General features: G+C 40.4%; 1 protein-coding gene across 5 annotated transcripts in view; it reads right to left on the reverse strand.

Moving 5' to 3' along the window:
• LOC132821532 (inactive N-acetylated-alpha-linked acidic dipeptidase-like protein 2) overlaps window positions 1-16,603 on the reverse strand; it is a 973,299-nt gene that overhangs the window by 322,152 nt on the left and 634,544 nt on the right. For all 5 annotated transcript variants that reach the window (XM_060834141.1, XM_060834143.1, XM_060834142.1 and 2 more), the window contains one exon: window positions 3,228-3,368. In XM_060834141.1, coding sequence (XP_060690124.1) covers window positions 3,228-3,368 — 141 coding nt within the window. The remainder of the gene's footprint in view (window positions 1-3,227; window positions 3,369-16,603) is intronic.

Here is a 16,603-nt window from a genome sequence, read left to right on the forward strand (position 1 = left end):
TGTGTCTAGTCACATAGCCTCTTGTGGTAGTCTACAGGAAAGAAAAGACAGCTGTTCATTCAACCAGCACATCCACCAACACCTCAGATTCCATGCCCATGAAGCAAGCTTCCATGAAGCAAGCACCAAACGTTCTTTCCAAATGACTATTCCTCAGTGATAATGATTAAGCATCAGATGTTGCTAGTCAGTTGTTGGCATGCAGGTGATGTGCAACTGGGCTTCAAATATGGCTGCACCAGTAGGCAAGCTGGAATTTTCTGATAGTAGCACACACACACACACACGCACACACACGCGCGCGCGCGCACACACACACACACACACACACACACACACACACACATCTGTTTCTCCAGCTGTGCAATTCTACAAGAAGTTGGTTGCGTTACTGATGAGATGATGATGTGAGTATTGCGTAAGAAGGTCTACCATAGCAATCATAGCAGGCAGGGTGCATCAAATGAGGGAGTGGCCCTGCATCAGTCCCATGATTACCAGAACACAAAAGAACTGAGGGGAGAATTCCTGGCTGCCTGGAGAGAGATGTCAGTTAAGACTCATTAATCCCTTCAACACCTGCAATTCACTGTTTGGTTATGGATTAAACAGAGTCCACATGATTTCTCCTCACCTCATCTAATCCTTTCAGGGCTTGCTATTCTTTCATGGAATGTAGGATTACAGGCTGGGGCAACAATTATTGCCTTGCTCTAACTACCCTGGAGAAAATGGTGGAGAACTGCCTATTTGAATTGCTAAAGTCCTTGGATTACATGGAACTGTCAGTGTAGTCAGGAAGGGAATACCAGCAACTTGATCCAGCAACAAAGAAGCAATAGTGATAACATTCCAACTCAAGACAGTATTTGTCCTGGAGCTGATCTTGCAGGTGTTGGGGCTCCCAAGCATTTGTTACCTTGCATTTGATGAAAGAGATCACAGGTTTGGAAAGTACAGTTGGAGGATTTAGTTCTTTCCAGGGTTCTACCATTTATCGTGTATTCCCTTGCTTTACTAGCCTTGCCAGCAGTTTTTTTTCTGGCTTATATTACATCCTTTCTGTTCTGTCACGTGATTAGCCCACTGATATCCTCCTACAGTTTATGGCTTCCCTCCTCACTATTTACTACCCTGCCAATTTTTGTGGTATTTCTGACCTTCTCTCATCATACCCTTTGCATTTAAGCCCCAATCAGTAATGTACACTTTTTAACATCAAGGGCCCCAAAATTAATCTTCACAAGATCGCTTATTAGCAGACTGGTCAAGGAAGCAAAAGTCCCTGAATCCAAAACAAAGTGGCACCTCATACATTTTGAAATATCATTCCATCCCTCTCTGATTCTTGCCTCTCAGCAATTTGTATCTGAGGTGCCACTTTGCTTTGGATTCAGGGACTTTTACTTCCATGACCAGTCCACTAATAAGGGATCTTGTGAAAAGCCTTGATAAGTCCACAGAAACTATATTAAATTAACTATACTCATCACCAACTCATCTGGTTACTCCTTAAAAAACTAGATCAAATTTATTTAACAAAACCATCCATTAACAAATCCATGCTGACTATCCCTGATTAATCCATGTCTCTCCTGGTGCAGTTGCATTCTGTTCCTGAATTCTTTATAATAGTTTCCCCACTTGACACTCCCGCAACTATCACTGAGTTACAACAATGCATCTTTGTATTGTTGTAACTCAGTGAAAGTACACATCTGTCAACTCTGTCATCCTAGGATTCCTCACTGATCCTAATCATCTGGTACTAGTAGCAATGAGCATTGTCCAGTCTCTGATTATCACATTGAATTCCTTGAAAGGCCTGATAGTAATCACTTAACTTTGAAAGGAATTCTAACAATGTTGGTCTTTTCCTCTGAAACTGTCTGGTGATCCCTGCTGGATCCCCATCAAGCTGACTAAATCCAATCCAGTAATTGTACAGTTTTAGTCTTTATGCATAATACTGGATGTAAATGTATCTGAGACAGTTCAAAGAAAGATCAGTTCACTGATATCTGGGATGCAGGGACTACATTCTGAGGAAAGGTTAGGTAGACTAAGCCTATATTCATTGAACTTTTGAAGAACAGATGGTCATCATATTGAGGCCTACAAGATCCTGAGATGATTTAACAAGGTGGATGCTAAAAGGATGTTTTCCTTGTTGGGCACGTTAGAACCAGAGGACACAGTTTCATAATTATGGAGCTTTCAGTTAAATTGGAGATGAGGAGAAACTCTTTCTCTTAGACAGTTGAGAATCCTGGAAACTTCCTTCCCCAGCAATGGTGGGGTGGATTCATTGGATGCTTTTAAGGCAGAGGTCAGCAGATTCTTTACTAACAAAGGAGTCACTATGTAGAAATGGGGAGTTGAAGTGAAAATCAGCTCCACCATGATCTTGTTAAATGATACAGCAGGCTCGAGGTGCCAAACCACCTACTCCTGATCTGTACTTCTCCATGCTAGGCCCAATCTGTTAAATTGATAACGCCAAAAGGATTCATGTCCAAACAAACAATCTGCAGAAACACTCTTAGCAAGTCATAGAGTCTGTATGGTGAATTTTTAGAATGTATTTTTAACAAACATTATGCCTCTGCCAAGACTGTTTGTTTTCTAACAGTAAAAATAAACAAGACATCTACATCCACGTAACTCACCAAATCATAAAATATATGTTTATTTTTACCTTGACAAAAAGCACGGTCTTTTATCATTAGTCAGGTGTTCCCATATAACGTGGAATACAAATTTTATTTCCCTGATTGGTTTCACAGCAAACAGAAAACTTGCTCTTTTGATTCCAAGAACAAGAGAAATTAGTTCATATTCAGCTACATTTCCTTCTCACTGCATTTGCATACAATGCTAATTAAGTAGATCTGCTCAAATAAGCTCATAATTGATGTTACTTCTATCCACATCGGGCCAGGGCAAGGTTTGGGGGGGGGGGCAAAGAACGCTCATCACCTCAGATCTGCAGCACAAGGCTGCTGTGTGATGTAAATCAAAGCAGAAAATCTGCACCAGCTGATTATTACTGTATGTATGAGAACACAGCTGTAAGACTTTACTTATCTAAAATAGGCATAAATCATGGCACAATTTTTATCATAGTTTAGCTTCACGAAAGGATTTTTAAAAAAAAAATGAATAAATAAACACGTATCAAAAACAAAAAAGATTAGTTGAACGTGATGTTAAACAGCATTTGTTACCTGCACTTGAGTTGGTGAGCTGAAAGCATTCATTTCCATTTGCTTTCTCCATTGATGAAAGAAGTTCTTGAGCCAGAGATGCAGCAATTGGTTGAACGAGCAAAGATGTAATATTTGTTCGGTGTTCCCTGAAGATTCCACCTTTTTTAAAAAATCATAAAATATCAATTAAAACAACATGGAGGGGATTTGGGCTCCTAACCAGCCTACCTGTCAGTGGAATTGATGCTATCCAGGCCTTAATTATTCCTTTATTAAAGATTAACAGCTGCCCCTCACCTCAACCTGGTTTGAAGCTGGCTGTGACTTGTTGTTGGGCTAGGTAAAAATAATGACCGGGCTCCCTACAACAGGCTGGTGTCTCATTATAACACAAAAGACGGGGTTTTGTAACATTGTTAAGACCTCCATGTGATTTTTGGGAGAGTTCATTCAGGTGATGGAGTAAATAACAAGAAACAATTTCCTGATGACAGAAGGCCGGGTAACTACATGACACAGATTTGAGGTAATTGGCTGGCAAGCAAGCTGAAATGTGCAGTGAGTTATGATGACCTGGGATCCACAAAGGAATTGGATAAGTACTTAAAAGATAAAACTCTGCAGGATGACGGGATAGAGCAAAGTACTGCAACTAATTAATTGGTCTTTTAAAGAGTTTCAGGACTGAGATGAGGAAGAATTTCTTCACTAAAGAGGAAGGTGAATCTTTTGAATTCTCCACCTGAGCAGTTGTTAAATTGTTCAGTCATTAATATGTTTCTAGGTGTAAAGATGTGAAAGTATATGGGAGTAATTTAGGAAAATGGCATTGAGCTTGAAGTTCAGTCATGATCCCATTGAAGGGATCAAACTCAGGACCAAATGGCCTAGTCCTGCTTCACTGAAGTTCCTATGTTTATGGTCTTCCCTTAACTACATAACAGCAGTGATTACACTTTCAAAAGATTTGATTGCATGAAATATTTTGAGGTATTTTGACATAACAAAATTTAACAAACATATTATTTAATTTCATTTTGATGCTTTCCATATTTTAACACCCATCATATTTAGGATTGAATATTCCCAATTCAGATTTCCTAACTGTTCCTCGTTCATTTTTTTCCTTTAACTCTTAAAATTTGAATGTCTTTAGTTTGAATATTCCATTATTTCTGCACCCTTACCACAGAATACTGTGCTTCAGGAAGTGGCAACTCATTTAATGGCGGGGCTGAGATGTATCTCATGGCTGGGGCTATCCTGCCTCCATGGAATTAAGTTCAGATAGGAAGGTGGTCACCATTTCCAACCACAGCCAATTGTGGCCCTTTAGCAGCTAACTGTGGAGCACTAAATGGTCTCAGCTCAGCACCACTGGGTTTGACTCAGCTGCAAGTGGGCATGTTGTCATGAGGCATGCCCAATAGATTAACGTGTGCACGTGGTACCTCAACCAAAGCCTAATTGAGGGACTGGACAAGAAGAAATGTTGTCCAATGAGTCCACTCTCCCCAGTCACCATTGCTTCTAACTATCCTGACAACCTCACCCTCTGACCTCCAATCCCAGAATCCACCCCCACCAAAACAAAATAATCACACTTTATGTCTTGGTTCTGTGTGAACCCAATTGTTCTTCCTGCAGCAGCATGGCACCAAATTGATCAGACCTTGCTGAGCAGGTCTTCCAAACCTGGGTCTTAATTCCCGGTAAAGGCCTGCATGTGGCCTCATAAATACCTGGCTAGTATTAGATTTGATGGGCCTTGTCTTAGAGTCAGCCAGCTAGTGAGACCCCTGCCTCATCATTAAGTTTCCATCCGTAGGCTTAGCAGGAAATCGTAGTCTTCTGAGCTGCTAACAGCAGAAAGGTCAAAGCAAGTTTTCCTTGGACCCTGGATATAGATTGAAATGTACAAGTGTGGAAGAGATGGTTTCCATGAAGTCTTTAAGAAGGCACCCGATCTAGCTTTCTGCACATCTTCCTTCACCTTGTAAAGCAGGAAAAGACGTTCTCAGTGGAAAACCCATATAGCTGAAGCAAAGCAAGTGGATGCAACAATTCTTTGAGCAGGAACACTTAAACAAAGTATTCCATCCTTTCATCTTGATAGTCTTGTCATTGTTGAGCAAAATTATTTAACGTTAAATTAAATATGCACAATCTTGAATGGATGGGAGAGAGGCAGTGAGGAGGAGCTGAAGTTAACTGGATAAAGCAATCTTTCATTTCAAGATCTTTGTCCAAATCTGAAACTAATCTCATCTATCAGCTGGCTATAAAGTTCTTCCACAAGTCTGGTGTTGCGATCCAGAACTTGGTTGGCACAGGACATCATTACAAAACTGACATTAAACAGCAATATTAATCACTCATATAATAACGGTTGCAGTAAACAGAAAAAGTATGACATTGTTACAGCAGATGGTGCTGTGGTAAGGTTAGTACTGAGCAGAATAGAGGGAAAATCATTCTGTATCTATGAACCTGAACAAGAGATGCTTGAAATGCTTTTAGACAGGTAAAATTTTACTTCAACAGAGGCACAAAACCAGTTTGCCCATTCTATTGAAGACAATTGAAATAAAATTCAGCCTGACATATAATATGAAGCTGATCTACTATCTTCTGTTTTGAGAGTCTGTTGAAGTCAAATGCTGCATCTCATCTTTCTGAAATGGAGAAGTACCAACATGTTTCCATTTGTTCAACGAAAAGTTCACACTAAAACTTAAAATTTAGTGTGCACAAAGCTGTGCTAATGCTTTCGCCATCACTTTGCAATTTTCAAAGAAAGATATCAAGAAAAGCTTTCAAATAAAATGATTTTGACCCAGCAACAGTAAAGGAATATGATGTATAAACCCTCTCCCTATGGTCAGAACCCACTTGTACAAGAGTTGAAGTATAGGTAAGTATTCAAGAATAACAACCACCATGATTCCATGCAACCATTTCTAAAGATGCAGTAGTACTACATATTCCCAAGGAGCTTCCAGCTGATTATTCAGCTTAGATTCACATTAAACATTTGGCTGTTGCATTTCAAATTATCGAAGTTAAATTCAAGTTCGTTCTAGACCAAGTGATATGTATACCTTTGAGGTAGACTGAAAAAGCATCAATATGACCTCAGAAATTCAGATTACTGCCTTTTCTCCTTATTGGTGACTGTCTTGCAGTTAAAGTAAGAATAGCAAGAATGTTAAAAATACTTATTTTTAATGTTAAGTTTAAAAACTTTGGTATTACTATATGTGGTACATTACTGGAAACCAAGATAAAACTTTTCATATTAGGGTTACCATTGACCAAACTTTGAACTGGAACAGCTGCGTACACAATGGCTACAAGAGAAAATAAGAGGCTGGGAATTCTGCAGTGAATATCTCACCTCCTGACTTTCCTAATCGTATTTACTACCCAAACGTTACAAGTCAGGAGTGTGGCGGAATCTACTGCACTCACGTAGATGAGTATAATTCCCAAACCACTCATGAAGTTGTACCACTATCCGGGACAAAATAGCTCACTTGATTGGTACCTCATCCACCACTTTCAACTTTAACTCCCTATCCCCCCGATGTACAATAGCACCAGCATATACTGTGTACAAGATGGCAAATACAGTAACTCATTCAGGCTTCTTTGAAAAGACCTTCCAAAGTTTGAATCTCTATCACCTAAACAGACAAGGGCAGCAGATGCGTGGGAACTGGACCACCTGCATTGTCCCCTCCATTATCCTGAACTAGAACACACATATATATCTAACATCTCATTAATCTGTTCACAGATATTATGACACATCTCTGGAGCAGATGGGACTTGAACCCTGGTCCCCTAATTCAGAGGTACTGCACTGCAAGAGCCCCTGACTTTGATTATATTGTGATTTCTTCACTATGACTGGATCGAATCTGGAACTCTCTTCCTCCCAGCAATGGCAGTGTGTACTTGCACCAGATAGAAGAAAGCAACACATTACCATCTTCCCAAAGCAAATGGAGGTGGACAATGATGCCTACATCTTCATGAGAGAATTAATAATAGCATTTTGGCATAATTAACTAAAATGTCAAGTTTTCTGACAAAACTGTATGTATCCTTAAAAAATTCTCTTTTTTTGCTGTTCAGTGACAATTTACTGCTGACTCAAAGTCCACAAACTCCTCTTAAAACATACATGCATCTTACATAACAAATGATTGCAGACACACATTTGGTTCCAAAAAAAAGCTTGACTAATTTCACAAAAGATACAATACAGAAAAAAACATTGAAAATGTAGTGAAATTGCAATGACATGTCATTGTTGAACAATGCGTATTTTTCTCCACTTCTCAAATATGACACTAACACATTTAAGAAATAGTCCTGTTAAGCAGTTTTATAATTAACAATCATAGGCTAACTACAATCACCATGTCTCTACTGTTTGTCGCTACCGTTAAGGACACTTCTTCCAAATAAAATAAGCCTTCTGTTATTTGATATAAATCTTGCAAACAACAAATACTTGCAATGTCTTGACTAAATGCAAACTTATTGTAACAAAATCATAGTTTGTGTAATTAATTTATAAAAAATACACAGAGCTTTTGTAGCATGTGCATTTTAATAAAATACCTGGAATAGTTTTGAAGTAAAACTAGTATAGGAATAAGTAAAAATGAAAAGTGTTTTAAAAAAGTCTTCACTTTGAGGAGTAACAAACCATTCTTCATGAGTGCAGTCAATAACTGTACTAACTGGCAGTACGCCAAGCAAGGAAGGCGACATCTATAAAACACTTTGTAAATATTTAATCTGAAAATTGTGTTTTTTCTCAGATTATTTGAATGTTTCCCTTTTGACATTTCAGAAGGGCCTTTGTAATCCAAGATGAAAGTATCACGTAAAGATTTTAGTGACATTGTGTATCGCAATTCAATATGCCTCAATAGAGTTCTGTCTTCAGAAGTCCAAGTCATGCAGTCTGCTTTGAACTGGTTGTAATTGACACACCAGTCTGGATTTTGCAGACAATGACAAAGAGAAGGGACACACTGCTGTCCTTAATGAAACTTGCCCTAAAAATTGTAATGCTTTCTGTGGCATCTTTCCAAACTTTAGTCTGAATTTGGCACCAAGTAAGTGGATCTCCAAGTAGCCAGCATCAGAGATGCAATGAAGCAGCCAATCATATTCAGTTCTCACAGTCAACAAGCAGAAAGTAATTATTTTCCACTTCTTATAAATTTTACAGAATAAAATGAAGATAGGAATTAGGGTGTTTGGGGTGATGGCAGCATCACTAATCCTGAGCCAGGAGATCTAGGTTCACACCATGTCAAAACAAGTTCATTCCAAAATATTTAAAGATGGGAAATGTATACATTAGGAAAGAACTACATAACACATGAAACTTTTGGTTAGGAAATAGAACATTATTAAAAGTTATACCTTAACAAGATAATTTCACATTTTTAAAAGGGTTTAGAGAGCAAATTTACAGTGTCAAAAGGCAAGTTTCTCAACAGTTCAGTGACTTCAGTAGTACACCATATGGATGAGCAGGAAATGACTGACAAGAATTTCTGGATTTTAATTTTTAATTGCATATCTTCTGAAGCCATAAGTTATTGTCAGTATTACATAGCAAATGCAAACAAATTCATTATTAGAATTAGAATCCCCACTGTGTGGGAACAGGCCCTATGGCCCAACAAATCCACACCCACCCTGCCAAGAGTATCCAACCCAAACCCCAATATTTATCTATGACTCATGCACCTAACCTACACATCTCTGAACACCATGGGCAATTTAGCACAACCAATTCACCTAACCTGCACAACTTTGGACTGTGTGAGGAAACCCACACAGACATGGGGAGAATGTGCAAACGTCATACAAACAACTGAGGCTGGAATCGAACCCAGGTCTCTAGTGCTGTAAGGCAGCAGTGCTAACCACTGAGCCTCCGTGCCACCTTATCTTTTTCCTTTTACTTATTCCCTCATGGGACATGAGCACCACTGGCTAGGCCAGCATTTATTGCCCATCCCTAGTTGCCCTTGAGAAGGTGGTAGTGAGCTGCCTGCTTGAATTGCTCCAGTCCTTGTGCTGTGGGTTGACCTACAATGTCATTAGGGAGGGAATTCCAGGATTTTGACCCAGCAACAGTGAAGAAATAGCAATATATTTCCAATTCAGGATGGTGAGTGGCAGAGAATTTGAAGGTGGTGGTGTTCCCAAATGTCTGCTGTACCTGGCCTTCTCCATGGATGTGGCTGTCGAAGGATCTTCAGTGAACCTCTGCATGCATTTTGTACATAATGCACACTGCTACTACTGAGCGTTGGTGGTGGAGGGAGTGGATGCTTGTGAATGTGATGCTAATCAAGTAAGCAGTTTTGTTCTGCTTGGTGTCAAACTTCTTGAGCATTGCTGCAGGTGCATCCATCCAGCTAAGAAGGAAGTATTCCATCACATTCCTTACCTGAGCCCAGTAGATGGTGATCAGGATCTGGGAAGTCAGGGGATGAGTTACTTCAACAATATTCCTAACCTCCGACCTGCTCTTGTAGCCATTGTGGCAAGTCCAGTTGATTTTTTAGTCAATAAAATCCCCAGGATGTTGGTAGAGGGGACTTCAGTGATGGCAATGTCAAGGGTTAGACTGTCTCTAATAAGAGAGGGTCATTGACTAGTATTTATGTGGTAGGAATGTTACTTGCCACTTATCAGCCCAAGCCTGGATATGGTTGCATTTGGACATGGCTCGTTTCAGTATCTGAGTAGTCCCAGATGGTACTGAAAATTGTGTAATCATCGGTGAACATTTCCACTTCTGACCTTTTGATGGAGAGCAGGTCACTGATGGGCTTAGGATACTACATGAGGAACTCCCACAAGGATGAACTGGAGTGGAGATGACTGTCCTCCAACAACTACAACCATCTTACTGTATGCCAGGTATGATTCCAACCGGGGAAGAGTTTGCTTCCTGATTACCCATTGATTCCAGTTTTGCTGGAGCTCTTTATGCTGCACGTGATTGAATGCAGCTTTGATATCAAGGGCTGTCACTCTCACCTCACCTCTGGCATTCAACTCCTTTGTCCGTGTTTGAACAAAGTCTGTAATGAGGTCAGGATCTAAGTGGCTCTGGTGGAACCTAAACTGGGCGTCACTAAGCAGGTTATTACTAAGTAGGTGCTGCTTGATAGCACTGTTGATTATACCTTCCATCACTTTACTGATGATTAAGAGTAGACCGATGAGGTGGTAATTGGCTGGGCTGGATTTGTGTACAGGACAGATCAGAGCAACTTTCCACATTGTCAGGTAGATGCCAATATTGTAACTGGAAGAATGTGACATGCAGAGTGGTATATTCTGGAGCATGAGTCATATCCCATGGAAACCCAACCCATCCATGCTAAATTTCCCAAACTGAACTAGTCCCATTTGCCTACATTTGGCCCATATCCCTTTCAACCTTTCCTGATCATGCACATGTCCAAATGTATTTTAAATAATCTAAGTGTACCTCATATACCACTTTCTTTTGTAGTTCATTCCACATATGAACCATCCTCTTATGGAAAAAATACCCTTCAGATCCCTTTTAAATCTTTTTCCTCTCACCTTAAAATTATGCCATCTAGTTTCGAACTCCCCAACTCTAGTGAAAAGACCTTTGCTATTAACCTTATGTATGCCCTCATGCTTTTATAAACTTCCACTGGGTCAACCCTCAACTTCCTGCACTCTGGTGAATGAATGTTGTCAGGACACAGAGCTTTTGCAGTATCCAGTGCCTCCATTCATTTCTTGATATCATGTGGAGTGAATTGAATTGGCTGAAGAATGGTATCTATTATGATGGAGGAGGCCAAGGTGGATTATCCACCTGGCACCTCTGGCTGAAGATTATTGCAAACTCTTCAGCCTCATCGTTTACACTGATGTGTTGGGCTTTTCTATCATTGAGGATGGAGATATTCGTGGAGCCACTTCTTCCAATTAGTTCATTAATCATGCACCATCATTCATGACTGGCTGTGACAGGACAACAGAGCTTAGATCCGTTAGTTTTGGGATCATTTGGCTTTGTCTTTCACTTACTGCTTATGCTGTTTGGCATGCAAAGAGTTCTCGAGGAGAAAGTGAGGTCTGCAAGATGCTGGAGATCAGAGCTGAAAGTGTGTTGCTGGAAAAGCGCAGCAGGTCAGGCAGCATCCAAGGAGCAGGAAATTGGACGTTTCGGGAAGGGCTTATGCCCGAAACGTCAAATTTCCTGTTCCTTGGATGCTGCCTGGACCTACTGCGCTTTTCCAGCAACACACTTTCATGTAAAGAGTCCTGTTTGGTAGGTTCACCAGATTGATACCTTATTTCCAGGTATGTGCCAAGTACTACTCCTGGCAGGCCTTCCTGCAATCTCAATTGAATCAAAGTTGATTCCCTGGCTTGATGGTAATGGTTGAGTGGAGTGATATGCCAGGCCATGAGATTACAGATTGTGCTGGAGTACGATTCTGCTGCTGTTGATGGCATGAATTGCTTCCTGGATGCCCAGCTTTGAGTTGCGAGATCTGTTCACAGTGATACAGCCAGACAATGCATGATAGAAGGTATTGTCAATGTGGGGCATGACTTTGTTACCATGAGGATTGTGTGATGGTCAGTCTTACCAACACTGTAATGGATAGTCTCATCTTCAGCTAGCAGGTTGCTATGGATGCTGCAAACCAAGCCCAGCAGCGATGTCCCTGAGGCACCAACCAGCTTGATCAGCAATGCTGCTGCTGAGCCACTCGGTGATGGACATTGAAATTCGCCACCCAGAGTACATTTTGTGCCCTTGGCACCCTCCAAGTGTTTTTCAACATGGAGAAGTACCAGCTCACCAGCTGAGGGAGTACAGTACACAGAAGCATAGCACGTGGAATAAGTAGGAGGTTTCCTTGTTCACGTTTAATTTGAAGCATGAGCCTTCAGGGGGTCTGGAGTCAATGTTGAGGTCTCCCAGGGCTCCTCCCTCCCAATTGTATCCTCTTGTGCCACCACCTCTGCTGCATCAGTGTTACTTGTTGAGACAGGACATGTCCAGGGATAGTGATGGTATCTGGGGGATTGTCTGTCAGGCGTGATTCTGTGGGTATGACTATGTTGGACTGTTGCTTGACTGATCTGTGAAACAGCTATCCCAGACTTGGCACTAGGCCCAGATATTAACAATGAGGGCTTCACAGGGTTGACAGGGCTATTTCTGCCATTGTCTTTTCCAGTGCCAACTTCATCTGGTTTCATTGAGGCTTCATTGAGATTGATACAATTGAGTGGCTTGCTAGGCCATTTCAGAGAGTACATGAGAATAAACCATATTACTATGGGTCTGGAGTCACATTTTGGCCAGACCAGGTGAGGATGCCTGAAGAAACATCAGCTAACCAGACGGGTTTTTCTGACAATAGACAATGATTTCATGGTGTTCAGCAGAGTTTTCCTTGAAGAATTTGTTTTATTGAATTAAAATTCCACCATCTGTCCTGGTGGGACTCAAACCAAGTTCCCCAGAACATTAGCTGAGGATTAATAGTCTGGCGATAATACAATTAAGCCATTGCCACCCCCATTACAACGGAAAATATGGGCGAATGTCCTCCAAGGTTGTCATGGAAACTAATTTACACACTCAAGCTGATGGTAAACATTCACTGACTAAAGTAAGCAACCTTTCTATTATACAATTTAACAATGACCAAATCGAGTATTGTTTTTCTCATGCTTCAGGTAAAAATAGGACTTCTCCCTCTGGGCATTATTTTTCTATTTTTTTGGTTATTGTAGGGAGAAGGAACATCAGCTATTTTATAGATTTCCATTTGAAGATAAATAATCTATAACATTTCTTAGCAATTTGAATCAAGTTGAAGAAAAATCTGTAGTTTAGCATCATACTACTACAGATAATAGTATCATTCTAATTGAAGAGATGATAAGATTTTGTGACTGAAATATATCAAAATAAAAATGTACGTTTTCAGTCTTTGTTTGTATTTACAATAAAAAATGGTCTTTGATTTTAAAAAAAAACACGCTTTCTTTTAGAAAGACTTGACTAATGAGATATCATTATTCTATCCCATACACTGAATATAAATTATTTAGCTTCTGGTTTGGAGATTTCAGATCTTTTCAATATTGCAGTTATTTTCACCTCATTAAAGCCAAAAATTAGAACAAGTCATGAAGACTTTACTAGTATGATGAATGAATTTGGAAGAAGTAACAAATGCACAACCTCAGATAATTAAAATACACAGGCATTGAAGCTGCAGAGCTTTCTTGTACAACCAGTTACCTTAGATGACCCATTAAGGCGGCAGCCCATTGGAGAGCTAATTTGAAATCCAGACATCTTGTACTTGATAACCAATTCAATAATCCTAGGAGAGTTAATTAGTTACACCAAATTACAAAATATAGAAAATCTGCTTCAGATCTTTATAAAGATTACCCCAAAAAGAAACATGAGGTTATTATTATGCAGTAATATTTTAAAAAAAGAGTATTTTTAATTGTTAATGTTGATCGATGAATAAAGTTGAACATTCAATGGCTGTACACCTATAGTGTTAGCAGAGACATAAATTATTCAAATATGTGAACATTAGGTCCAATTTTATCATTTTTCATAAGCTCAAAGCCTTTTAAACTCTTACATAATAATCATCAAATTATGAATTCTATTTGAATGTTGCATCCCAAACAATACATGATGTAGGGATACGTAACAAAGCGGATCCTATGATTCATGTGAACGTATGAACAAAGATCAAGAGTTGGCCACTTGGGCCTTCGAGCCTGCTCCACTATTCAATAAGATCACGGCTGATCTGATTTTAACCTCAACTTTACATTCCTGCAAGACCCTGATAAACTTTCGTCCCCAGTCATCAGTCATAGATAGATGTGATGTGTAACAACAATGTCAGAAATGCATTTTCAAAGTTTCTGCTGTTTGGGGGCAGGCTGGAGGGTTCAGTCTCTGATAGTAGTGATTGGAGGTTGGGAAGATGATGCAAGTTGGTTATTGAATAGTAGTTAGCTTATAAGGAGGATTTGAAGAGTGGTTAAAAATATAGCAGGATGGAAAGGTTAAGGAATAGAATTTAAGAATTTGAGGATAAGATAGGAGAAGACTGTAAAAGCAAGGCAGGATTAAGGATACAGGGATGTATTTTAAGCCAAAGTTGAAAGAACAAAAGGCATGGATAGGGGAGTCGGACTTGAGGAGGTCACAAAGTTGGGAAGGGTATATCTGCAAGTCTGTAAAGTGATTCGAGTACATGTTTCAGCAATTTGTAGTTGATAAACTGGTGGCCAAAAGATCGATTGAAGTTGGGAAGAATCAAGGCAACTGGTGAACAGGACAGAATTAGTGCAGAAAGTGGAGGTCTTGTGAGGTGAAGTTTATTGAGCTGGAATAAAAAGGAAGTGCTGGAGAAATTCAGCAGAACTGGCAGCATTTGTAGAGAGAGGAGTTAACATTGGGTCGAATAGAAAACTTCTTCAGAGCTGAAAATGGTGTTTTTAATATTGTTGACAGAGGGAGCGAGGAGGAGCAAGTGAAACAGGTGCCCAGGGCAGAAAGCAAAAGGGGTACTAAAGGTGGTAAAGGAGAACTGGAGATGTAAAATAAGGGTAAATGATAGGTGTGAAAAGGAAAAAAAATGGGTCTGCTGTTCTGACAGCAAAGTCAACAAGACCCAAAAAAGATACAGATGGATGAGGATGAGGGATGTCATAAAACTTGTGGACAGAGGTTATACTCTGAAGTTATGGAACTCAATATTGAATCCGAGACACTTACAAAGCGACTAAGCAGAAAATGAGGCATTATTCCCTTAGCTTGCATTAAGCTCTTGTTGGAACACTGTGGCAGGATTGAAATGTTAGCATGAGAGCAAGGTGGGGCAAGTAACTGAAAGGTCAGGGTCATTTGTACACAGCAGAGCTGTTTCACAAAGCACTTACTCAGGTTGTACATGGTCTTGTCAGTGTAAAGAAGACCACATTGTAAGGATTCAAATGCAGTAGACTAGATTGAAAGAATTACAAATAAAATGCTGTTTAACCTAGGAGGTGTATTTGGCCTTGGACAGTGAGGAGGGAGGAGGTGAATGGGCAAGATTTGCATCTTTTGCATAGGAAGATGCCATAAGGGAATGAGGAAGCATTAGGAATGATGGATGAGATGTGGCAGGGGGAAGAGTCCTGGAGAATGCTCACAGTGGAGAAGAGTGGACTTTATGACAGTATCTTGCCGAAAGTGGCAGAAATGTAGAGGATGATCCTTTGAGTGTGGAGACTGGTGATGTTGAAAATGAGGACACCGGAAACCCTAATGTTGGCTAGAGGTGAGGGCAGAAGCACAGGAGATGGGGCAGATATGGTTGAGGGCCCTGACAACTATGGCTGTGAGGGTTTGGGGAAGAGGTGTCTTTGGTTGAGGAAAAAGGAGGTCATGTCAGAGAGATCTCAGTGGAAACTGGCATCATCAGACTAGATGTGATGGGAGAAGGAGAAACTGGAAGAGTGAAATGGAATCCTTGCAGGCTGCAGGGTGTGAGGATGTGTAGTCAAGGCAACTGTGGGAGATGGTGGGCTTGTAGTTGGTGGTGGACTGCCTGTCCTCCAAAATGAAAACAGTGAAGTCAAAGAAGGGGAGAGTCTTGGATGGACTAGATGAAGGTGAGAGAAGGGTGAAAAATTGAAAATGGAACTGACTAACTTTGACAATTCGATGAGAGCAGAAAGCAGTACTGATGATGTTGTCAATGTAGTGAAGAGAAAACTATGGGTAGGGATCCTGAGCAGGTCTGGAACAAGGAATGTTCCACATATCCCACAAAGTGATAGGCATAGCTGGGACCCAGCTGGATACTCAGAGTCACATTATTGACAGAAGAAAATGAGATAGTTTGAGGGTTAAATTGTTAAAAGTGAGACCAAACTCAGTCAGGGGATTGGGATGAGGAGGGCCAATTCTCATTTTTCCTTTTGGGTTTCACATAAAGCCTAAAACACTTAGGAATGCATCTCTTCTTCTTTCAGCGATAAACACATTCTCATAGAATCCCTACAGTGCGGAAAGAGGCTAGTCAGCACATCGAGTATCATCAACACTCTGAAGAGCATCCCACCCAGACCCAGGCCCCCACCCTATCCCCGTAGGTCCACATTTCCCATGGCAAACCCACCTAGCCTGCACATCCTTGGACTGTGGGAGGAAACAGAGCACCCAGAGGAAACCCACACAGAATGTATAAACCTCACACACAGTGTGTACCACACACAAGAGTGAAATTGAAAGTCCCTGGTGCTGTGATGGA

This window comes from Hemiscyllium ocellatum, chromosome 13 (genome assembly GCF_020745735.1).
Source record: "Hemiscyllium ocellatum isolate sHemOce1 chromosome 13, sHemOce1.pat.X.cur, whole genome shotgun sequence".
In the NCBI taxonomy this organism is placed as follows: Eukaryota; Metazoa; Chordata; class Chondrichthyes; order Orectolobiformes; family Hemiscylliidae; genus Hemiscyllium; species Hemiscyllium ocellatum.